The 21,188-nt window shown below is 49.2% G+C and overlaps 8 protein-coding genes across 8 annotated transcripts; 3 read left to right on the plus strand and 5 right to left on the minus strand.

The window, feature by feature from the left end:
* Positions 1-731: 731 nt before the first annotated feature.
* On the minus strand, positions 732-2,958 carry LCP9604111_6687 (chaperonin-containing T-complex subunit CCT5; the record flags this gene model as incomplete). The annotated part of the gene is made up of 10 exons (XM_039074635.1): positions 732-776; positions 829-917; positions 980-1,298; positions 1,358-2,006; positions 2,060-2,349; positions 2,423-2,506; positions 2,559-2,652; positions 2,748-2,796; positions 2,857-2,874; positions 2,949-2,958. 10 exons carry the CDS (start codon positions 2,956-2,958, stop codon positions 732-734), a joined length of 1,647 nt encoding a protein of 548 aa, XP_038927326.1.
* A 352-nt stretch (positions 2,959-3,310) lies between these two features.
* LCP9604111_6688 (chromo domain-containing protein) lies at positions 3,311-4,387 on the plus strand (the record flags this gene model as incomplete). The annotated part of the gene is made up of 7 exons (XM_039074636.1): positions 3,311-3,317; positions 3,394-3,547; positions 3,601-3,643; positions 3,695-3,774; positions 3,838-4,234; positions 4,288-4,313; positions 4,369-4,387. 7 exons carry the CDS (start codon positions 3,311-3,313, stop codon positions 4,385-4,387), a joined length of 726 nt encoding a protein of 241 aa, XP_038927327.1.
* A 348-nt stretch (positions 4,388-4,735) lies between these two features.
* Positions 4,736-6,465, minus strand: LCP9604111_6689 (putative transcription factor Rap1; the record flags this gene model as incomplete). Its single annotated transcript, XM_039074637.1, has 4 exons — positions 4,736-5,830; positions 5,906-6,146; positions 6,201-6,286; positions 6,343-6,465. 4 exons carry the CDS (start codon positions 6,463-6,465, stop codon positions 4,736-4,738), a joined length of 1,545 nt encoding a protein of 514 aa, XP_038927328.1.
* Positions 6,466-6,883: 418 nt separating this feature from the next.
* LCP9604111_6690 (uncharacterized protein) lies at positions 6,884-11,881 on the plus strand (the record flags this gene model as incomplete). Its single annotated transcript, XM_039074639.1, has 5 exons — positions 6,884-6,972; positions 7,026-7,179; positions 7,236-7,963; positions 8,957-9,130; positions 9,193-11,881. 5 exons carry the CDS (start codon positions 6,884-6,886, stop codon positions 11,879-11,881), a joined length of 3,834 nt encoding a protein of 1,277 aa, XP_038927329.1.
* Positions 11,882-12,530: 649 nt separating this feature from the next.
* LCP9604111_6691 (uncharacterized protein) lies at positions 12,531-14,568 on the minus strand (the record flags this gene model as incomplete). The annotated part of the gene is made up of 4 exons (XM_039074640.1): positions 12,531-12,835; positions 13,788-14,051; positions 14,155-14,496; positions 14,553-14,568. 4 exons carry the CDS (start codon positions 14,566-14,568, stop codon positions 12,531-12,533), a joined length of 927 nt encoding a protein of 308 aa, XP_038927330.1.
* A 1,565-nt stretch (positions 14,569-16,133) lies between these two features.
* Positions 16,134-17,020, plus strand: LCP9604111_6692 (uncharacterized protein; the record flags this gene model as incomplete). Its single annotated transcript, XM_039074641.1, has 2 exons — positions 16,134-16,295; positions 16,358-17,020. The coding sequence occupies 2 exons, from the start codon at positions 16,134-16,136 to the stop codon at positions 17,018-17,020; spliced, it is 825 nt and encodes a 274-aa protein (XP_038927331.1).
* A 404-nt stretch (positions 17,021-17,424) lies between these two features.
* LCP9604111_6693 (mannose-1-phosphate guanylyltransferase) lies at positions 17,425-18,923 on the minus strand (the record flags this gene model as incomplete). Its single annotated transcript, XM_039074642.1, has 4 exons — positions 17,425-17,451; positions 17,505-18,680; positions 18,754-18,810; positions 18,861-18,923. 4 exons carry the CDS (start codon positions 18,921-18,923, stop codon positions 17,425-17,427), a joined length of 1,323 nt encoding a protein of 440 aa, XP_038927332.1.
* Positions 18,924-20,519: 1,596 nt separating this feature from the next.
* On the minus strand, positions 20,520-21,096 carry LCP9604111_6694 (uncharacterized protein; the record flags this gene model as incomplete). Its single annotated transcript, XM_039074643.1, has 3 exons — positions 20,520-20,571; positions 20,635-20,768; positions 20,836-21,096. The coding sequence occupies 3 exons, from the start codon at positions 21,094-21,096 to the stop codon at positions 20,520-20,522; spliced, it is 447 nt and encodes a 148-aa protein (XP_038927333.1).
* Between the last annotated feature and the right edge of the window lie 92 nt (positions 21,097-21,188).

Genomic DNA, 21,188 nt, shown 5'->3' on the forward strand with positions numbered 1-21,188 from the left:
ATAATGGGACATGTCACTAGCTACTTAGGTCCGTTCGTCCATTAGTCTAGAAGACCTTATTGCGAAAGAAACATGACGGAAAAAATGGGCAACCCCACAAATGCGCACCGAGGGGGAATGGAAGCCAGGCTCCGAAAAGCCAATAAGTCAGTTGATCTTGTGGTGGGAGTGCGTCTATCTTCTTATGGGTACGTTGTTGTTCCTCGGCATATCGGGTGACCCTCGTGAACACAGACAATCCCACACGATCCCGAATGGAAGCACGGATCTCCTACGGAACAAGCTTGTCTCCTGGCTGGATGGCTTAGGTTGCTTTTACATACCGGACTGGTATGTATTTCGCGATTGCTGTAGTTTCGGCAAGGACTTCCAGTTCACATGTTGTGAACCCGAGGCACAAGGGATGATACCGGTATTTGGGATTCATGGGCGAGATGAGTATGTTGTACCAATAGGTGTATGGCTATGTTCACCTGCGTATGCGTATGGCGCTCATGTTGATTGTTCGAATTAGATGCCGTTCTGGGCTGCGGCGTTCTACGAGATGTAGGTATAAAGGCCCATATCAAGAGCAAGGTCAGAAGCAGTGACCAGATAGAGACATTATCAATCCTTTCGTTCTTATTGAAACTAGAAGGGTTCTATGTAAGGGACCATGTTTTTACATAGCAAACCAGAATCATCAGTTTTTTTTCTTTTACCATCGTGGAATAGGACTAGAATCTAGTGATCTAGAACTCAGACTGATCATCACCAGAGATAATGACATTGTTGATCTGATTGACGGTTAGCATCGAGCGCGACAGAAAGAGTTAATGGGAGCAGTACCTTAAGAACCATACGGCACAGCTGGGTGGCAAGCAGAAGTTGCTGGCGCTTGCCAATCAAGGGGTCAATAGCGAAGTGCTCACGCATATCTACAGAACCCAAATTAGCCGATGAAAATGACGGGGTATGAAATGGTTGTCTAGAAGCGTACCGTTGGTGCCAGTCATCATGCAGTCAACACCGAGACGGGTGTTCTTCTCCTTGACCTGACGCGACTTGATAGAGGCAAGGGTCTCAATGGGACTCAAACCAGAGTTCTCGGAAAGGGCCAAGGGCACGGCATCTAGCGCATCAGCGAAGGCACGCATGGCATATTGCTCAATGCCGGGGCTCTTGACAGCGGCGTCCTCGACGGCGATAGAACAAGCAATCTCAGCAGCACCACCACCGTAGACGACACGGTTGTCGCGCACCAAATTGCGAACGACGCATAGAGCATCGTGTAGTGACCGCTTAGCCTCATCAATGATCTGTAGCAGAAGTTAGCTACCGGCACATCTCCCTACGTATGGTGCAGGTTTTGACTCACCATCTTGTTACTTCCACGAACGAAAATTGTTACTGCGCGGGTGTTGGCACACTCCTCAATCACCAGCATCTTCTCCCTCGTAGTTCCGAAGCTCATCTCGCGGACAATACCAGCTGTGCCGAGCTTGTCAGGGGTCAGATCCTCGAATCGGGGCACAATACGACCGTTTGTGGCAATAGCGATCAACTCAATCTCAGGCCCACCGACCCACCGAACGGCAGGCAAGTCATTCTGGAGTAAAAGATGGTTGGCCTCATCATCGAAACCCCACTGGCAGATGACTAGGTTGGCACCCGATTCCTTCAGCTGCTGGATCATTTCTGTGAACTTCTCCTTCTCGTAGTCCTGCAGCTTCTTGAATTCCTCAACAGATGTGATATCAAGCTTGTGCTTGGTCTTGGGCTTGGGAGGCTCAAAGGGACAGGTCAAGATGGCCAATTTGGCATTCCGAACTTCGTCGGGCATCTGGGGGTGAGAGAAGTCTTTGTCTATAATAACACCCCGGACAAGCAGAGAGTCCTCAAGGGACCCACCGACTTTGCCGTCAACCTTGATCAACTCAAAGTCGACATCCTTGCGCTCAAAGTCAGCAACCGAGAGCACGGCATCAACAGCGATCTTGGCGAATTGATCGTGGGACTTGGAGACACTATGGAAACCGTCAGCATCAAATAGAACTAATATACAGCTAAGAATCCGTACATCTTGCTGCCCAGACTGGTCTTGGCCACTTTGAGGAGGTTGGTGGTATCATCTTGGCTGAATGTAATCTCGTCACTAATTCTGTCGAGCTCGGCAACGGCAATTTCGCAGGCCTGATCGTATCCGTCGGCTATCCGGATGGGGTGGATGCCTTTGTCAATGAGGTCCGAGGCTTGTTCAAGCATGGCCGCTGCCAGCACCACCACACCGGTCGTGCCATCACCGATCTCTTCGTCCTGAGACTGGGAAAGTTCAACCAGCAGCTTCGCGACGTTGTTTGTGATCTCCATCTAACCGTAACCATCGCATCAGTCTCTCGAACCAGAATTGGATCTCTCCGGGGGAAGGACTTCAGGGTCGAACCTGTCCGAGAATAGTTGCGCCATCATTGGTGACGGTGATATCGCCATCGGCGGAGATCAAAATCTTATCAAGACCACGGGGACCCTGGAAACGAGAGTCAGATATCTGTCCATTCATTGCTTGCCGACTGTCATACCAGAGAAGACTTGACAATGCTGGCCACCGTCTTGGCGGCAACAATGTGTGCCTTAACGGCCTCAGTGCCATGTTGTCTCTTCTTCTTTCCCTGACTGTTTTCAAAAGAATCCCCGTCAGTTTCATGTCTCAACCTTTCGGCTCTCAATGGTATTTGAAAACGGAGGATAAAGCGTAGCGGTGAACGTACTCCCGAACGACAATAAACGGCCGTCCCTGCTCATCCTTCAAGATTGAAGCTGTCCCTTGATGTCAGCGACCGAATCGTAGTTGCACCATCTTATTCGAGGAGTAATCACCCTGAGACATATCAAGCTCTGTTGAAGATCAAAATCCACATAGTTAGCCACAGCACATTTCAAGAATGAGGGGTATGGGGGTGCGGCCTTACGCATTGCCATGTTGACGGTGGGCTGCCACCTGGCAAAATATAGAGATTATTAAAGGAGGGAACCCGACAAGGAGATCGAGAAATAATGAAGAGTAAGTAAAAAGACAAAGCAGTGTGAACTTGCAAGCTGAGCCTTGAGGGGAGCTTCCCGAAATGCACTTTTGACAAATGAAATTCTGACTGCCAAAAGCGGTATAGTGTATCTTGTCCGCCTTTAACGCGTTTCTGCTTCTCGACTGTCTCGATTGCTCTGGATGCGACCGTCTTTCGCCTGAATTTACCGTTGCCATTGAGGTTTCAATCCTCTAATCGCCAATCTGTTTTCCAAACTCTCTAATCTCATCTCACCGTTCAACCGAAACATGCCTCGTGAGTGTTTTCTCCTAATGTTGATCTGTCGCACGCGCAATGCTGAGCATCTCGATTGACCTCATTCGTTCCTTAGCTCCCATTGAAGATGTATCCGACGAAGAAGTCGCCGACATTCCTTACAGAAATGGACCCGAAGCAAATGGCAAAGACGACCGTGACTTCCATGACTCCCGGGACGAAGGAGACGAAGAGGAGGAGGATGAGGATGAGGATGAGGAAGAAGGACTGTCAGTTGCGCATTGCGGCCGACTGATCGATACATCTCTCTGACTGGATGCAGCTACGTCGTCGAGGATATTACTGATCACGCTTGGCTTGATGATGTATGTTCACAACGCTCAGTCTCATTGTGCCGAGAAACCAACCAACTACAGGGAACCTTTAAGCTCTTCGTGAAATGGAAGGGTTACGACAAGTTAGAAGACCAAACATGGGAAGAGGAAAGTGGTCTCATGTAAGTTTGTGCGCTTGTTGGGCTTCGACATCTGTTTCGCGCATTTATTGACAAACACTATAGGGATGGGGCCTCCGATATTGTCACAGCATACTACGAGAGGATCGGTGGTCGCCCGAAGAGGCCCGAAGAGCCACGCGTGGCAGGAAAGCCAGGTCGCAAGCGCAAATCTATGGGTGATTCGAAGCCTGCTAAGCCTGCACCGGGCCCCGCAGCGAGCGAAGCCAAGAGAAAGCGCCGAAAATCAGCACCCAAGGAGACAACCAGTCAAGCTTCCCACTCGTCCGAAGAAAATGGCATTCAATGGCTTCCAAAGGGGAAGAACTGGGATAAGGAAGTGAAAGCGGTGGATACAATTGTCCGGGAGGGCGAGGCAGGTCTCATGGCGTGGCTCGAGTTCAACAATGGACGCAAGGCGAAACTGTCCGTCCAGGCCTGCTATGAAAAGTGTCCTCTGAAAGTATTTCTTACACCGTGCCAAAACAGCGATAAAGATGCTAACCATCAAACTAGATGCTTAAGTTCTACGAATCGCATCTGTGAGTTAGAATCTCCTAATGAAAGCTCGGAATTCGTTCCTAACGTCTCTCATAGTGTCTTTAAGGATAACTAAATCTATCCTGCTCATTGACAAGTCGATATATCACCAATAAACTGGTACACATGTGATATTTCTAGGCCGTTTCTTCAATTTCGGATGTGCAATAGCGAGTGGCCATCGCTACAATTCTCCCTCTACTGCGACCAACGCGTTTTGAATATGGCACTGCTTCCCTTACATTGATGTTTACTTTTGAGTTCCAATTTCCTCTTTGCGTTCTGGGCAGGTCATACCGGTGTCTTCGGGGAGTATTTCGTTTCTAGCTGCACGCTAATGTTCATGTACTTCACAATTTCAACTCGTCCATTGTAGTCATCCTTCGTGTGATTTCAAGTTCCACATTTCATGTGTATTATTCAATTATTCAATAAGTCCTGTCTGCCGGGCCATGCTGAAATATTCCCATCTATCCTTGTACGCTTCTGCGCCGTGCTTCGTCAACACTCGCCGCACCCGCGAATAATCCTCCGCTTGTAAACAGCTATCATCCTCTGCTGTCCAGACTCCCGGCATATCATCGGGAATACCCTTGCCAGCGGTGAGGTATTTGAGAACCTTATCTGCCATCCCTGGGACCATGCTTGTACACCGCAGAGCATCGAACACGTGGGATTCTTTGGCACCTAGAGCCAGGCGTTGATCAATCCAAGTATCAACGTCGGGCACATCTGAGGTGTCATCGTCAGTCGTCTCGGATGCTGGGCTTGATGGTAAGAATGGGAGCTCTAGGAAAATGGGATCCACTGGGTCTTTGAAGATATCTTTGACTCGTGGTTTAGGATTCGATGCTTGTTTCTTGAATCGGCCAGACTGTGCGAAGGCATTGTCCCCCAATGGCCGCGGTGGGGCTGGCGGGGCTGGCGGGGCTGCTACATCTGCTGGTCGTTGTCGTTGTGAGGTCTCCCGAGGGACGCGGCTAGGGCTCTGTATGGAAGCGTTCAGGACTGGAAAGAGTTCTGGAATCCCAAGGCCTTGAAGCGGTCCGGTATCTGACAACGGGATACCGGGTGGGCCTCTTTCTGGCCGTGTAGTAAAGGGTGGTGTGGCCGCTACATCTGATGACTTTGGTTGGGGTCTCCGGATATCAGGATTGGGACGGCGTGAGGGAAGGCCCACGGTGTCAGAAGCTTCAATTGCTCTTCTTTTCGTAGGTGAAACATCCAGCCGCTTTCGATTCGATGCTTCAGGGACCGGATCTCGTTTTCGTTTTGGGCTGTTTGCTGTACTTGCTTGGGCCGGAGCAGGGGGTGCCAGCCGAGGAACCCTTGAGCTAGATTTTGCTGTGGAGTCATTTAGGGAAATTCGGGCAGGTAAGATCTTTGGGCGTCCTCCTTGGGGTGGTGCAGACTGTAAAAGTTCGTCATATGATAATGGGGTGCCGCCCCCTGGACGGCCTTTGCCACGAAGATGCTTGATGTATCTACTACGCCAGGATTGCCATGGGTGAGCGGGAAACTATGCCCTACCGGTTAGTATCGGATTTAGATGTGTGTGCCCTGTAGCCTTGACAGAACCAAGAGAGCATCATACCAGTTCACTTAGATCTTGGTAAATTTTATTGCCTTGAATAGGCGCCCCTGGCTCTTGTTCAAAGTTTTCGACCCAGTCAAACAATATTTGGTCCTCTTTCAGGGTATAGAACGATCTTGTGCTCTTCGTGGGAATGTTAGATGCACCCATTGGACGAGGTGCAGATGGCCCAACCCGGTGCGCTTCTAGATCTTCGAGTCGTCCCTTGCTGATAGAACGCTCTACATATCGATATGAGAATCTAATATTGAATTAGTACACTGATCTTGAGCGAGTAAAGTTCCGTGTTCCGTACGTGTCCTTAGGCAGGTCTTTTCTCGTGTGATCCACCAGCTTCACATCGGCATCCTTCTCCATCAGCACAACGGTACCACCATATTGCTAGATACCCATTAACCTCTGCAAGCTTTAAAGAAGATAAATTGATCCCGAAGTACCTTAATTAATTCTTTAAACCTCGACCTTTGTGGAACAGTGAGAGATAGCCAGAATCGTGCGCCTTGAAACAGATTCGTTGCCGTAGTCTCGGCCCGAGAGGAGTCATTTGTGAAAGTTGCCATTTTAGCTTCTCAGAAATCAAGCCGCAAAAAGCTCTTCCTCGAGCTTTCACGCCCTAAAGTAGGCCAGCTTTGTCTGCGACGCGGTATCACGTGTTGACGTGTCGCAAGGGGCTCTTCCCCCATTCAGCAGCGGGCTATGGTACAAGACAGGCGTTGTCTCGCTGAGCCAATTGTCAGTTCTTGTATTCGATCATATGTAATTCCGGCAGTCTCAATTCACAAGGGTCATAGCTGAAACCGTCGGTTCGCGCCGAGACTGAGAACGCGGTCACGTGGCTTACACACAACCGACGACTTTCGATGAGACCGCATGGACCGACCTCGAGTCAAGGAAGGCAGGAACAGTGAAGGATACCGCCAGAAGATGCAGACAGAAAAGTATATCCTTTGGACTTACCGATAGAACTTGAGCTTCAGAATGGGGGCCCTCAGAACCGTTGGTCTGGTGATACTGGCGGTCTCGGCTTTCACCTTTATCGCGCTATTTGGCAGGCTGCCAGCTTTCCGGTGAGCTATCTGGCAACTTAGAAACTCTTGAAGCTCTGCGCTGACTGCTCAAGGAAAACCCCGGTCGCCTGGCTGCATAGGGTACTGTGGGTGTACTTTCCAAATGGAATTGCGATTGTCGATAATCGCTTGTTCGGCGGAAGGGTATTACGATGCTGGAATCGATCTGGCAGCTATGTATTGAAGGAAAACCACCCGCTTGTCCTGGTGGGTCTCTGAATTTATTAATACTTATGCACATAGATACTGACCATGCATACTAGATCTTCTTTGTCTCCTTGCTGGTCATTGGAGAAGGCATCTTTGTCCCGGCTGCGTGGCCTCGGCTTTCGAGCATTCATCGACTCTGGGTACCCGCAACTATCAGCTTGCCATATTTCCTGCTGTACAAGTGTATTGTGACCAAGTCATTTATCACAGCAGAGAACCATGCGGAAGAGATGAGACGCTATCCGTATGACCGAGTCCTTTTTCATCCAGGACATCAATGCAGCACCTGCAAATTCCTCAAGCCAGCGCGCAGCAAGCATTGCAGCTTCTGTCGCGCTTGTATTTCTCGACATGACCACCACTGTGTATGGTTGATGAACTGCGTCGGGGCTAACAATTGCGTGTACTTCATCTCGCTCTTGGTCTCCCTTTCTGTCATGTTGATCTACGGCTCCTACCTTGGCCATTCCATCCTCTCCGGGACACTTAAGCAAATGGTTCCGCCAGAGATACAGGAGGTTATGCAAGGCTGGACAACCTGGATCAACACATGGGGTATTGTGATCGCTGCTGATCCCAAAATTGGGACAGTATTTCTACTGATGGTGATGACTGCCCCGCTGTCGATCTCTTTCCTGGCGTACCATACATATCTCATTTGGGCTGGGGTGACAACCAATGAGAGTGCAAAGTGGACCGATTGGAAAGAAGACGTGGAAGACGGCTTCGTTTTCAAGACAAACCGGAGTCTCATTTTCGACAGCCCTCTTCCTATGGATCCGTATGATCAACTGTGGCCTGTTCATACTGATCAAATCCTTGTCACTGATGAAAATCCCCCAACTGAAGGATGTTTATTGGCCTCCGAGTCCAATTGCATTGCTCGTCGGCCAGGATCAGACATACCTCCTGACCCTCGATGGAAGCGAATTCATACTATGAGAGATATTGACAACATCTACGATATGGGCTTTTGGTATAATCTTCGGGACGTGATAGGACTATCTGTCCGTTAATCTAAGGAGATATCCGGCATTAACCTCTTTGTGTGGAATATCTGTGGAGTTTGAACTTTGATTTAAAGGAATATTTAAAATATACTTCCGAAGACGCTATCTACAAGTTGTCGACATTCAAAGTGAGACTATGCTTAAAAGGCGATGAGTTTAAATAGCTATGCCACCGATTCATAACCCTCTCATTGAACACTACCTTGCCGCCTCAATCACTGCCTTCACGAACCATATATAGTTCTTTTAATTCACAATAATAGTAGTACGACCAACCATTGATCTTGGACTAGTATATGGCTATTTTTGGTGTCTTATTGGTGTCATTTTAGACTGACTTTTTTTATCTGGTTTTCATACTATTTTGTCGAATTCTGTACTTCTTGTTGGTTTCTAAATAGAAAATGTACTAGTTCGGCACCACGGAAATACTATGGAGCATCCATGGATACACTAGTAGAGTATTATCAACTAGTTTATAGACTTTGAATATTATAGGCAATTTGGAGCACTTTTACCTTAAAAGTATACAACATACGTCCAAGGAACCTTCCAAGGTCTGAGTTCTCCAATAAGAGAGCTATGAGCGTAATAATAGCCCTGGGAGCTTAGAATGGGCGAATGGGCGATAACGATAACATTCGTGCGGGCGGAAAATTTGTCTCTCCACACCTCCGAATCTTAGATTCTTCATCCCACTCTGATCTCCCCGCGCTGTTTACCGTTTGAAGGAATACGCGTTACAGCTGGAGTTTTCTTTGCAGTATGGCAGATCCAAAGCCATTATGCACGCCAGCTGAGCTCATGCTCAAGGTAATCCTTGCAGGGACACTGAGCCACTACGAAGTTCGAGGCATGATTGATGACAAGCGCTTGGAGCACATGCTTGCCGCTGGGAAGCAGATCCTGTACAAGACACACCAGGAGAGCGATGTTCGGTATGATCGCAATATCATTGACCATTGCATGCTTTGTATACTAATTCGTTGCGCCCTGCTAGTCACAATCTCGGCATGTCGCCGGATATCTGGCAAGGTCTCACGAACGTCCTCACAAAAGCAATCCCCGTCCTTGAGTCCCAATCTTTCGCATGGAAAAGCCCCGCAGCAAGCTACGAACACTCATCTGCAAATCTGATCGCATACAATTATTTCTCACTGGTCAAAGACATTGAGCGCTTGAATGATCTGTGTACAATCGCTCGCAATCTCCTCGCCACAACCAAGAAGGCACAGAACCTCGCGGCGGAAACCGGATTTGACCAAAGGATTCTAGCTCTCATCGACACATGTGTTCGTGTGACTGCTCGAGGCTTCGATGGCGAGCAAAATGCGCGGAACGAGGAGCGATGGCAGAAAGTCGTCAACCTCTATAAGCGCCTTCTGATTACATGTCTACAGTACCTTCACAACTTTATTATGCACAATGAGCATCGCAAGATGGTTCTCTGGCTGGATCTGTTTGGTTACCATTCGACCGCTGATACGAACATCATAAAACCCAAGGAGCCTTTGGACGATGCCAGCTCGCGAGAAGGAGTGGCGCCTATTGTACAAGTTGGAGAGCGTGTCATCAACCCGCCCATTCGCGCACTTTACGACCAAACTGCAGAGGATTTGTTATTGGAGACTATCGCCAAGTTCCCCCGGGAGCCGGCAACTATCAAGGAAGAGGCTGCCATGCTGCTTCTGGCCAACATTAAGGATCACATGGAGAGGATTTTAGGGCGAGACCTCAGCGCTATTCAAGAAATGGGCAGAGACCCAGACCAGGTCAAGGATATCAGAGCTGCTTTGACTGCGATACTAGGGGCTAAGGTTGACGGTTGGTCTGATCTCCAGGACCGCGCTCGTGAGCTCCCGGCTGCGCTTCCCGAGGAAGAGCACGAGGATCCTAAAGGCCACGAAGACCAGGCGCACGATGACCACAGGGAACACGACGAGGAAGAAGAGGAACACGAAATCACCAAGAAGAAGACCATCCTGACTATTGATCGCAGTCTCACGGCTGGTTTCCCTCGTCTTTGCTGGGCTGATCTTCCAGAGATCAACGATTTTGGCGCTGTCGATGGACCTGTTACAGATGAAGATACCAGTATGCCCCGGTCAGCTCAATCGGCTGCCGAGACCCTCCAAGAGGCCAAGGATGAACTCATGGCTCGGCTTCAGGAGCCATCACATATCGATGGCGACGAAGAGCACGACTATGACCACGGTGATTCACACACAGTTGGGGATGATGATTCACACAGCCTGGATCATATGGCTGACGGAAGCGTGGACGGAGATGGCGAGGATGATGTGGATGACGATGGCGTCGACGGAGAAGCCGATGATGAAGAAGAGGAAGACGACGAATACCGTGGCCGTCCTGGTGATCAACAGCGGGGTCTTCTAACAGATATCCCTCTAGTCCTTGGACCGGCAGAAATCGAAGCTTTGCCTATGATTGTTCAGGCCGGTATTGTGGACAGCTTTGGCCTCAAGGGCGGCGAACGGAATGGATCTAGGAACATGCAAGCGCTCCGCTGTCATATTCTGCTCACGCAGGAGACAGGACGTAACCTACTCCGTGAACTACTGATTTTCATTGCGGCATGGGACCTTCCCGACGACGAGCTCTACTTCAAGATGATGGTCCAGATCATGGAGGCCGTGCTTAAGAATGGCCTTATGTCTCATGCCTACTCGGATTTCGGCCAGCCTAAGGACATCATCTCTCCGGCCCAGGCTGTTGTGATCAAGATACTTACCCACATCTTCCGAGCCAAGTACTCTCCTGCGTCTGTGACAGGCTCGGCTCAACCTAATATCCCTCGCAACCCGAGCTCGCTCAACCGAGTTGATATCCTCACTGTCCGATACATCTTCACCATCTTCCGTGGTAACATCATCCCCGAGACTTGTGCTCTAATCTATCTCCAAGGCCAGATCCGCGCCGAGCGGGCTCTTTCTGAGGACTTCCCGCTCAATCTATGGGATATGGAACGGGTCTATGAAGGTGTCTACCAATTTTTAGAGTTCTTCGCGGTGCTGACCGAGAACAATGACTGGAAGAACCTGCTGGTTAAATGGGAGATTGTCTATGATTTGGTGACATTGATCAAGGAGTTGGAAGCAAGCATCCCCAAGGGCCAGCTGAGCCAATTGTCCTTTGGCTCCGTGCCCCCTCCCCCTCCTCCCCGAAACGACACCGCAAACGATGCCTCCGACGCTAGTCCTCCAGCCCCTGTTGCTGTCGAACGTCCTTACGACCCTAGCGACCCAGACCCTGCCGACAATAGCGCCGACAGCGTCGACTCTCGACCTGAGTCCCCGCCGATCACAGAGGATCCCTCTGAGTTTGAATGGCGCAATCTCAAGAAGCTGGTCGTGCTTGTGCTCTCCTCGCTTGTCTGGAAGTGTCCCGATGTCCAAGAGCAGATTCGTCGTTACGGCGGCGTGGAGGCGATTCTTTGCTGCACCGCTTTCGACGCCCACAACCCATACATCAAAGAACATGCTGTGATGTGCCTCAAGTTCTTGCTGGAGGGTAACCGTGAGAATCAGCGCCTTGTTGAAGAACTCGAGGCTCGTGAGGTTGTCAATAATGATGGCGGTGTGCTCGAGCGAAGCGGCTATGAAGCTATGATCAACCAGGCAGGCAAGTTGGCCATCCGATCCAAGGCTCGGGCTGAGGAAATTTTATGAAGCATTGAAGTTACGTGTGATGAATTCTGTACCGAATACTGTACATAGAGTAGACGGAAAATCTGAAATACTTTTGGACTATTACAATTCTTTTCTTCTGTAAAATTCATGATTCATATAGACCCTACTGGACTAAGGTGGTATACATTCCAAGTTTAACAAATGATTTCTACCGCCGACCAGCAAAGCAGCCACTAATTGTAAAATATGTCTAGCAGAGTATCTTGGCAGCTGTCTTTATCCGACCTTTTTACCAGGACTACGGATATTGAGTTGGCTATTACTCGAAAGTCGCTATAATCCTCCCTCCACCTTTCTATCTTCATAGACGGCTCCAAGACTAAAATGAACAATAACAGCGCCTATGGTAGATATTGACGTAATATATCCACCATAGGCACATTCAAACTGATCTGGCTTCAACAAAAAGTTATAAGCCGCCCGTACTGCGGAGTACTATAACCCTACCCACTCTAGATCCATCAAGGTGAGCCGCCTCGAAAGACATGGGAGTATGGGGTAGAGAACTGGGGTGACCCACTCGGGCCGAGTATCTCATGCGCTATCCCTACGCATAGGAGGCATCCAGATATTCGGTCTTTGCGTCTTGCGTCTGTTATCGGAAGGTATGCTGACAGTTATAAAGCGGTTAAGCAGATGGGGGTTGATCATGGTATTCACACAAGTATTCAGCGAGGTGCATCTTGCGACCAAAATCAGTTTCTATCTGCTCAACGCGCCATGTCAGTTCCTTTACGTCCCTTAGTAAATAAAGGCCCGACTCCAGATCGAGAGTGCGAGTACTACGCAGTTTCGGCCAAAACTGCATAGCTTGGTACTCGGTCCACTCCTTGACAAGAATCATCATTATCATGACGGTCATTCCCAGTAATAGAAAAAAGAAGACAAGCGCGAGAGTCTCCAGCGGGGGAGACATTGGGGTGGTTGGATAGGCTGGGATACTCACTGATAAGTATCTGGATTGCCAATTTGTGGTTGAGATTCATAAACGTGGTGATAGTAACTTAAAGAGTAAGCAAGTAGATAAAGTTGCATAGGGAGGAATGGGAGTAGAAAATACCCGATAATATGTGGTAATCCGCAGAAGAAGTCCTGTCACAGTCTGTGAGTACAGTGGAAGATGGTATGACTTGAAGAGAATGTCATCTGGAATGATAAATGAGATGAATCGGGTCTTGAGGACTTGATATTTATATGTGAGCAGCGGGAAGATCCCACGAGGACTGCAGCTTCATATGAAGTTGTATGCCCATTGTTAGGAAAGTAGTCAAAAAAATAGACAAAGGAATGAATGAAGCTGTCCAAAAAATTGATCAAAGAGAGGACAAAGGTCTTTGAAGCAGGCTTAATTAGTACTATCAGTTAGAGTATGAAGGCTAACGAGGAAACAAAGGACTCGTGGATAGGCGTATCTCGATCTTGACTCGAAATGAAGGTGCCAATGTATTTTCGGATCTAAGGCGTATAGATCATACAGCAAAACACCATTGTTGTCCTCCTCTACTATATTTTTACATTATTGATCTGTTTGGTGGCTTATGTCTTCTCGGGAGTATCATACGTTGTCAAAAGCGATTCAGCTCCAAAATAACATCTAACAGCCAAAACCTGACAGACTGTTCGTGAATATGCACATTAAACCAGGATTCGAGGAATTGGTCATGATATGGATTAAGGGCGAAGAGGCACAACGATCAACATGGTGGCCGGTCAGCTTACTTCCAATATCCATTCGATCAAAATGTACATGATCGACAGATGCAACAGTCATTCACTCATGCTAAGATAGGCAATACTGCCATGTAGTCTCGTCTCCATTACAGAAGACAGTTCACGATGCACCTAGATACATAGTCTCGTGTAGGATCTCTTCAGCCATACATACCATCCCATTCCTCCTCCTCATCCTCCTCAACAAGCTTCTTTTTCGCCTCCGCCTTGTCTCTCTGCTGCTGTGCAAAGTCCACACGGTCAAGCGGACACGTCCCGCGCAGCCGCAGCCACGGCCGCACACATTCCAGATCGAAGCGGTGTGTCGGGTGGCAGGGCAGCTGGACGACGAGCGGGTAGGGATCTTCCACGAAGGGGTTGTTGCAGATAGGGCAGTTATCGGAGCTTTTGAGGGATGCTTTTGGGACGCGTTCGAGCACTAAAGAGATCCAAGAGTGGTTAGTTATGTGATGGACAAAGGAATACCCCGCTGATCTCGGGAGAGGTTGATGGGCGCGGCGAGCTAGGGGAGTGCTTCTTACTATCACAGAATTCCTCGTCAACACCCTCCACCTTCCGCGGCGGCATATCCGCCTGCGCGAGCAGCGACTGGATCATCGTGGTCAGCAGATCGCGACCGGTATCTGAGTCGGTGCCTTCCTGCGCGTCGGGGCGCGGCGCTGAATCGGCCTCGCGACGCATCATATCCAACGCCTCTGCGAGAGAGAAGAATGCTGCGCTCACATCTCCTGGGACGGGGACTGCATGGGGTCTGTGGTCGGGAGCTGGAGTGATCTGGGACAGGGTTGAGAAGAAGGTGGAGAGGTCGGGGCGGCGGCGGCGCGCGGTTGGGGCCGTTGAGGGGTCGGTAGTGTTGTGTTCGACTGGAATGATGTCAGCTTTAGAATTTTAGGTTCATTTGAGAGATGGGGATTCGTACTTTCGTAGGTCGACATGGTGGGGGATAGAAGACTCGCAAGCTTTCGGATAGCTGTTTTTAAAGGAATGTGGGCGGGGAGAGCCCGTGTATTCTGTGGCACCTATGAGATTGTTTGCTTTTGTTGCACAGGATTGAGCTGTAAAAGGGAAATGGAGACCGGGTGCAGGTGTTGTAGGTTGTTTTTATAAACGAAGTTCCCCGAAGGCAGAGAGTCGATAACGCGGCGCGGCAGTTCTGATTGGCTCGTTACTATACAAGCTCTTGAGGGGTCCAAATTGATATGTAAAGCAACGATGTACGTTAATAAAAGAGAAATGGGATAGTTACTTGAGATACTAGGGATATTGACATTATTAAAAGGAAACCGCTTCGTTCTAAGTAGCTGTGGGGTGATATATCTAATATATATTAGGTAGGTGACCCTGTCATCTTGCTTCAAGTCCCTCACGGCGACAATCCGAGTGCGCTGTACCTGGGCCCGAGAGCTGCACTTCTTGTTCAACAATCCCCACTGCTTGCTCTGGGTACATTGGATTCCCAAGACTAGCCATGGTCAACCACATGGCGCGGCACAGTGGGCTTTTAAACGCCAGTTACCGAATCGCTATAGGGCTTCAGACACAGGTGGACAGCAAATACGACCCCAAACTGATGCCTACAAAGTAAACATGGACTCGAGGCAGGCAATCGACCCAGAGAACCCGCGAAGAGTCAAGCTATATGGTAGAATGGTAACAGGCCCACTGCTATTTCATGGGCTATAGCCACATGCGAGATGACGACCCAACCAACCTAAACGATGACTATGTTCAGACGTTTATCGTGTCTTCCTCCGGTCGCGATAAACCCGCCGATCTATTCGAGACCATAGTCCGACGACATGGTCCCATTACCAGATATCTCTTTCACGTAAATGAGCAAGTCGGGGAAGCTTCTTGTGTCCAGAAAGTCCATCGCCCCTACGTGGCTGGTGATATTGGTATCACGCTCCTTCTCGAACATCTTCCAGAGTTGGATATCTCCCAGCTGCGGTGATTTCGGTCCATCCCGAGCAATGATCAAGGGCCGATGCGTGATGGTTTCCAGCGGTGACCACAGTTGCCCCTACCAACGACTTTGTTTACCATGTGGAGCTCGATGGAGCCGATCGGCAGGTGTGGGACTGCATCCAGTTGTCTGGGGTGGAAAGTGGAAATGATACGATGGATGCAATGCAGGCCGAGCACTTAGACCTTGCGCTAGCAGATGTTTGTATCTCTGCGCGGGTGTTGTGTTGAGGCGAATGGCTCTAAATTGGCTGGGGAAAACGGTGGTTGATGGGGATTTCGATTATTGAAGAAAGATATTGAAGTTAATTGATACTTGATCTCCTACGTTCTATTGCAATATGTCCAGAATTCAATATGCAACTTATTTGAAACAATTTCACGAAGATGCAAGCTGCGCCCATGAAAAATATAAAAATAGCGACATGACGCACGCCCAAACGTGTCAAGTGGAGCGCCGATCATCAGGGTGTTGACTGTAGGGCTTCTCTGGCTGATTTCTTTTCTTTCATCTTCACATCTTCCACATCTCGCCATGCGATCACCCTCAGTCAAACCCTCGGCATATCCGCCGCTGCCATTTCATCTCATCCGCTTCCTGATCTCCCTCTCCTCAATCGTGACAGGGGTGATCTTGGCGGTGTTTACCTACCACCTCCACGCCGATGGCTACAAACTACCATATTCATTCCTGGTGGTAAGTGACCATTTAAATAACATACCCATCTTATTGATAAACGCTAACATAAAACCCTCTAGCTCTTCGTCGCATCAGGCCTCTCCCTCCTCAACATCTTCCTAACCTCAATAATCCACTGCAGCTGCGGCCTATCAACAAAACTCTCAATATCGCTCAACATCCTCCTCACAATCCTCTGGGCGCTATCCTTGGGTCTCCTGAGCTGGAGCCTGGCAAGCACCATAACAACATCATGCACAACAACCTACTGGGGCAACTCGACTGGCATCGCCGTATGCCGGAGCTACAAAGCCCTCTTCACATTCACTGTTATCGGCCTGGTCAGCTACATCGCCGCGGTCTGGCTAGATGTGGTAGTGCGCCGTCGCCAAACCCGTCTCGGCGTCTACGATCCAATGGGATCCCATCCTGGCCTTGGTGACTCGGACGCCTTCGACGTTAAGATGGATGACCGCCACAGCGAATCCACCCCTGCCTTGCACGATTATGATAATGTGCCCCCCGCGATGCACGGTGCCTATGGCCACGGCCATGATCAAGCGCCCCCGGTTTATGAGCACAATTTGGAGCATGCGCCTGCTGGTGAGGCGCAGAATTATTATCATGATGCGCCCGGGATGAATCACCGTGCCGCCCCTCGAGTGCACTTTAGTTCTTATGACCAGGATGGACATCAGAGGCAGGCTGAGAATACTGGGTATGATCCTGCTATGTATCGCTGAGTGGTTTTTGGTACTTGGAGTTTCTTCTCTTCTTCTTTGCTTTGATGTCAACATGCGGGATTTCATGATATTCATCTGGGGGTTATATCTGAACGTTTGTATCAGGTGTTTCGGGTGCATGGCGTTTCGAGGGCTCAGGCTCGATTACTGGGATATGTGACAATTATACGAGGGAAACGAAACCCACATATACCAGATAGTAATGCAAAAAAATCTAACGACTCTTTCATTTTGGGTTCGTTCTAGATAGATTAAAACAAAAAGATCCTTAGATCGGCCACGCTCATGAAGCAAATAACCATCCAACCATAAGATAAGACGAGATGAGACAAACCCGACAATGAAGCCGTATCAACGAGGAGATCAGGGCGATAAATATCAACCAAAAATGACCAAAACTCATATTACATAATGACCTCGTTGGACACATCCTACAGGAAACGTTAGTCAATGGCATATGGAAAAAACAAGAGATAACACATACCCGCTTAAGCTCCTTGTAAGGCAGACACACGCAGTTCTGCACGCGGACCTCATCACCAACACCGCACTCCTTGCCAAGAATGGTGATACTCTGCACCTTGATACCCTGCTTGACAATGCTGGTTGAGTGGCTGGCCACGGGAATGGGTGTGCCCTCCACGCGAGCCCAGGCACCGACACGGCTACTCCAGCCGATGATCGAGTGCATGACGCAGGCGTCGTGGCGGATCTCGGAGTCCTCAAGAACGATCGAGTCCTTGATACGGACACCGGCGCCGACTACGACACGCGGGCCGATCGAGACATTAGGTCCGAGCTTAGCGGTGGGGTCGACGGTGGCAGTGGGGTGGATGTAGACCGGCGGCACGATGTTGGCAGAAGGGGGAGTGAGTTCAGGAGACTCGGCCTGGAATGCCTTTTGGAGGTATAGGGCGTTGGCAGGAACTGCAGACCCGGCGGACTTGATCTGGCGCCAGAAGTCCTTGGTTTCGTGGACAAAGAAGCGGTTGCTATCGGCCAGATCAGAGAGGATGTCTTGCTCCAGACGGAGGACCTCGCTCTTCTCGGCGTCCTCGTCGTCCCCGGCGGCTATGAAGGAGGATTCCAGATTGTCGGAGGAGGGGTACGAGAGCAGGCGGGGGCGGGTGGTGCGACGCTTGATGGCGCTGCGAATGGCGGGGAAGATGCACTCGGTAGCGAAAAGGTAAACACCGCAGTTGATCAGATTGGAGATGTGCGACTCGGGCTTCTCGACATAGTGCAGCACACGTTTGGTGTGGGAATCGGACACGATGCATCCAAAGTTCGTCGCAGTGTCGTTCGAAACTCGTGTACCTAGGATCACAGCCTCGGCGTCCTTCTCCTCAAAGAGGCGCATCATCTCGCCCAGCGGGAATGAGCAGCAGACATCGGCGTTCAGCACGAGCAGCCGCTCGGGCTTGCCCTTGAGGATTGCATCACGGAAGTGGTACAGCCCACCTGCGGTTCCCAACGCCGTGTACTCTCGCAGGTAGGAGATGCGGAGCTGGGGGAATTCCTTCGAGGCATCTTTGATAAAATCCCGGAATACGCTCTCATCGTAGTATCCGACCAACATCACTTCGCGTACATCGGGGACCTTAGCCACCGCCTTCAGGCAGTGGTGGATGATGGGGTGGCCAGCGACTTCGAATAGGGGCTATGGGGATTGCGGTGTCAATTTTGTCCGGCGCAAATTCCAATGAACGATCAAATCAGAGGTAGATGCATACCTTCGGCACATCGAGCGACAATGGGCGGAACCGAGTGCCTCTTGAGGGGCCTCCGACCTGTGGACAAGGTGTCAGTTATTGTTTATTGCGATGATTTCGTCACTCACCAAGATCACAGCCTTAGTGGAAGCCTGGTTATTGTGATTTTCACGCATTGGTATATGAAGCATAACGGTATGCAAAGAGATGTTAAGTCTAGAATCATAAGAATCCAAAAGGCCAGACAGACCCCGAAGCTCCCCAAAAACGCCAAGACGACGCTTTCGGTGGGGCACCTGACAACATTTTACTCTTTCCGGCCTTGCACACTGGAATGCTTCGCTGTTTTATAACATTTACGTTATTTTTCAACGGTTTTACCTTGCTACATGTCTTGATATACGTAGACTACCCGTTGTAGAGGGCTATTTTATTGACAATCTCTGACCATCTCGACAGTTGGGGAGTAGTGGAATCTGAGAACCTTTCAATGACGTGCCCTTCGCAGTTCCTATACAACCTGACCGAGGACAGTTAGGGCTTGGCCAAGGGTAGTTATTCAATCGGAGGTCGCATATTCACCCTAATTCGTGTTTGAGCATAGATTATATAACATTCTTTTTCTCATCAAACTCCAGCGTAATAGTCGAACTCCCAAAGGTCTTCTGATACATGAGTTTTGCCAAGTTAGAAACACCGAAACTCCTCTTAATGCTCTGAATCCCGATCCTTCTCGTTAATAACAGCATCCTCGAACCTTTGGCGAAGCGTCTTTTCATATTCCTCCTTGTCCCGAAGCTTGGCAGCTAACACCTTTTCAACATCGGGAGCCCAGAAGTCCGATACAACCCGTGCAAAATCGTCCTTTGACTGACTAGAAGGTGCAAAAAGGGGGTAAATATGCTGAGAAAAGAGGTTGAATAGACCTTTCGGGCTGTCCAATGCATGGAAATATCAAAAGTTTCCGACTTGCCAACCATTTCTCATAAGATTTGTCCTATAAGAATGGTCATTGTTGATAGGGGAAAACTGTTGTTCTTCCTCCTCAAAAATACCCACAAACTCTTCGTAGGCCTCACTAAAGGTTTCAAGATGCCCGCCTGTTAGTTCATCGACTGAACAACCGGTCAACCAGTACGGAGGACGCAACGTCTCCGCTGGCAGTGAGCATGCCTATTCGAGATCAATCACAAACTTGACATTCCAATCGCTATCGACAAATATGTTGCTAGGATGGAGATCAGTGAGTCTGTAAAGGAAGGGCCCTTCTCGAAGCGCTTTGTTAGAAAAATGAGGTAGGAGCGCTTTCATTATCGTCAATCTTGCTATCTGTACCCGGCCATCATCCGCATCGCTTATAGAGTTTGGCTGATACTGTATGCGATTATTATGACAAGACAAAAGATCGAGGTAGTATGCATCCGCTGCTGAGTAGGTCAGGCTTCGACTGATGTTGGTCGGAATTCCCCCGTTTTCTAATTGATGGAGTCGAAGAGTGAGAGGTCGGTTGGAAAGTTGCAAAACTCCATTGCAGTCGAGGGTCTATGATCCTATGCGGGGGAGTGGTATCTGACTTAAAGAAAGCATCATCCGTGAAAGCCCGCGAAAAAGATTTGTTCTTATGACTTGCTCATGACAGTCTTTATCCCATGTCTCTGAAAGTATTTGAACTTCCGAGTTGCCAATGTAGTCAATCACCAAGTACCCAGTTTCGAGTAATGTCTGACGTTGATGAGATATATAGGGACAGGGTAGAGAGAACCCTAAAAGCCGTATGATAGATCTTTTCAGAGTCCAGAGAAGTCTAGTTCCGAGAGAGATATTCTCCGGTTTTGTAAACTATGTAAAGATATGTTAGAAGCCATGTAATACTATTAGCCAATATCCATTGAGGTCCCGTACACTTTGACCTCCAACAAGTCCAAACCCCCACAGTCGAGGAATGGATATTTCCGGACAATGCGTATGTATCCAAATAAAAGTTGCAGCTTCACAGCGCAGTTTCTCGTCCACATTGTCGGGGGTGTTGAGTTCTCCTATTTTGTAGGGCAAAGGAAACCTAATGAGAGCATGCTTTCCTAGATATTGACCTTGTTTACTGACATAGAGCAGAATGCAAACATTGAAGCTGCCATGGGCCCATTCCTTTACATCGCCAGTCCTGCAAGTATCCGAAGGACCTAGACCGAGATGATATGAGGCAATACGCTCAATATCATCACGATTGCTGTACAGTAACACGAAGAAATCAATGCGCTGTTCTGGGTAATCTAAGTCAAGAAAAACATCCTCCTCTTGCTCCAGCGCTGACTCCAATGTGGTGTTGCCTCTGAGCAGTGGCAGGGTTGCTGCCCGACGTGTCATCGCGGGTCTTGGTAGATGTAATAGAGCACCCGATGTAGGCGAAGACACCTGATTGCGTTTTGACTGGTATGAAAAAAGGGCTGATTGGCTCG

Source organism: Penicillium roqueforti (assembly GCF_015533775.1).
Source record: "Penicillium roqueforti strain LCP96 04111 chromosome Unknown scaffold_18, whole genome shotgun sequence".
Classification (NCBI taxonomy): domain Eukaryota; kingdom Fungi; phylum Ascomycota; class Eurotiomycetes; order Eurotiales; family Aspergillaceae; genus Penicillium; species Penicillium roqueforti.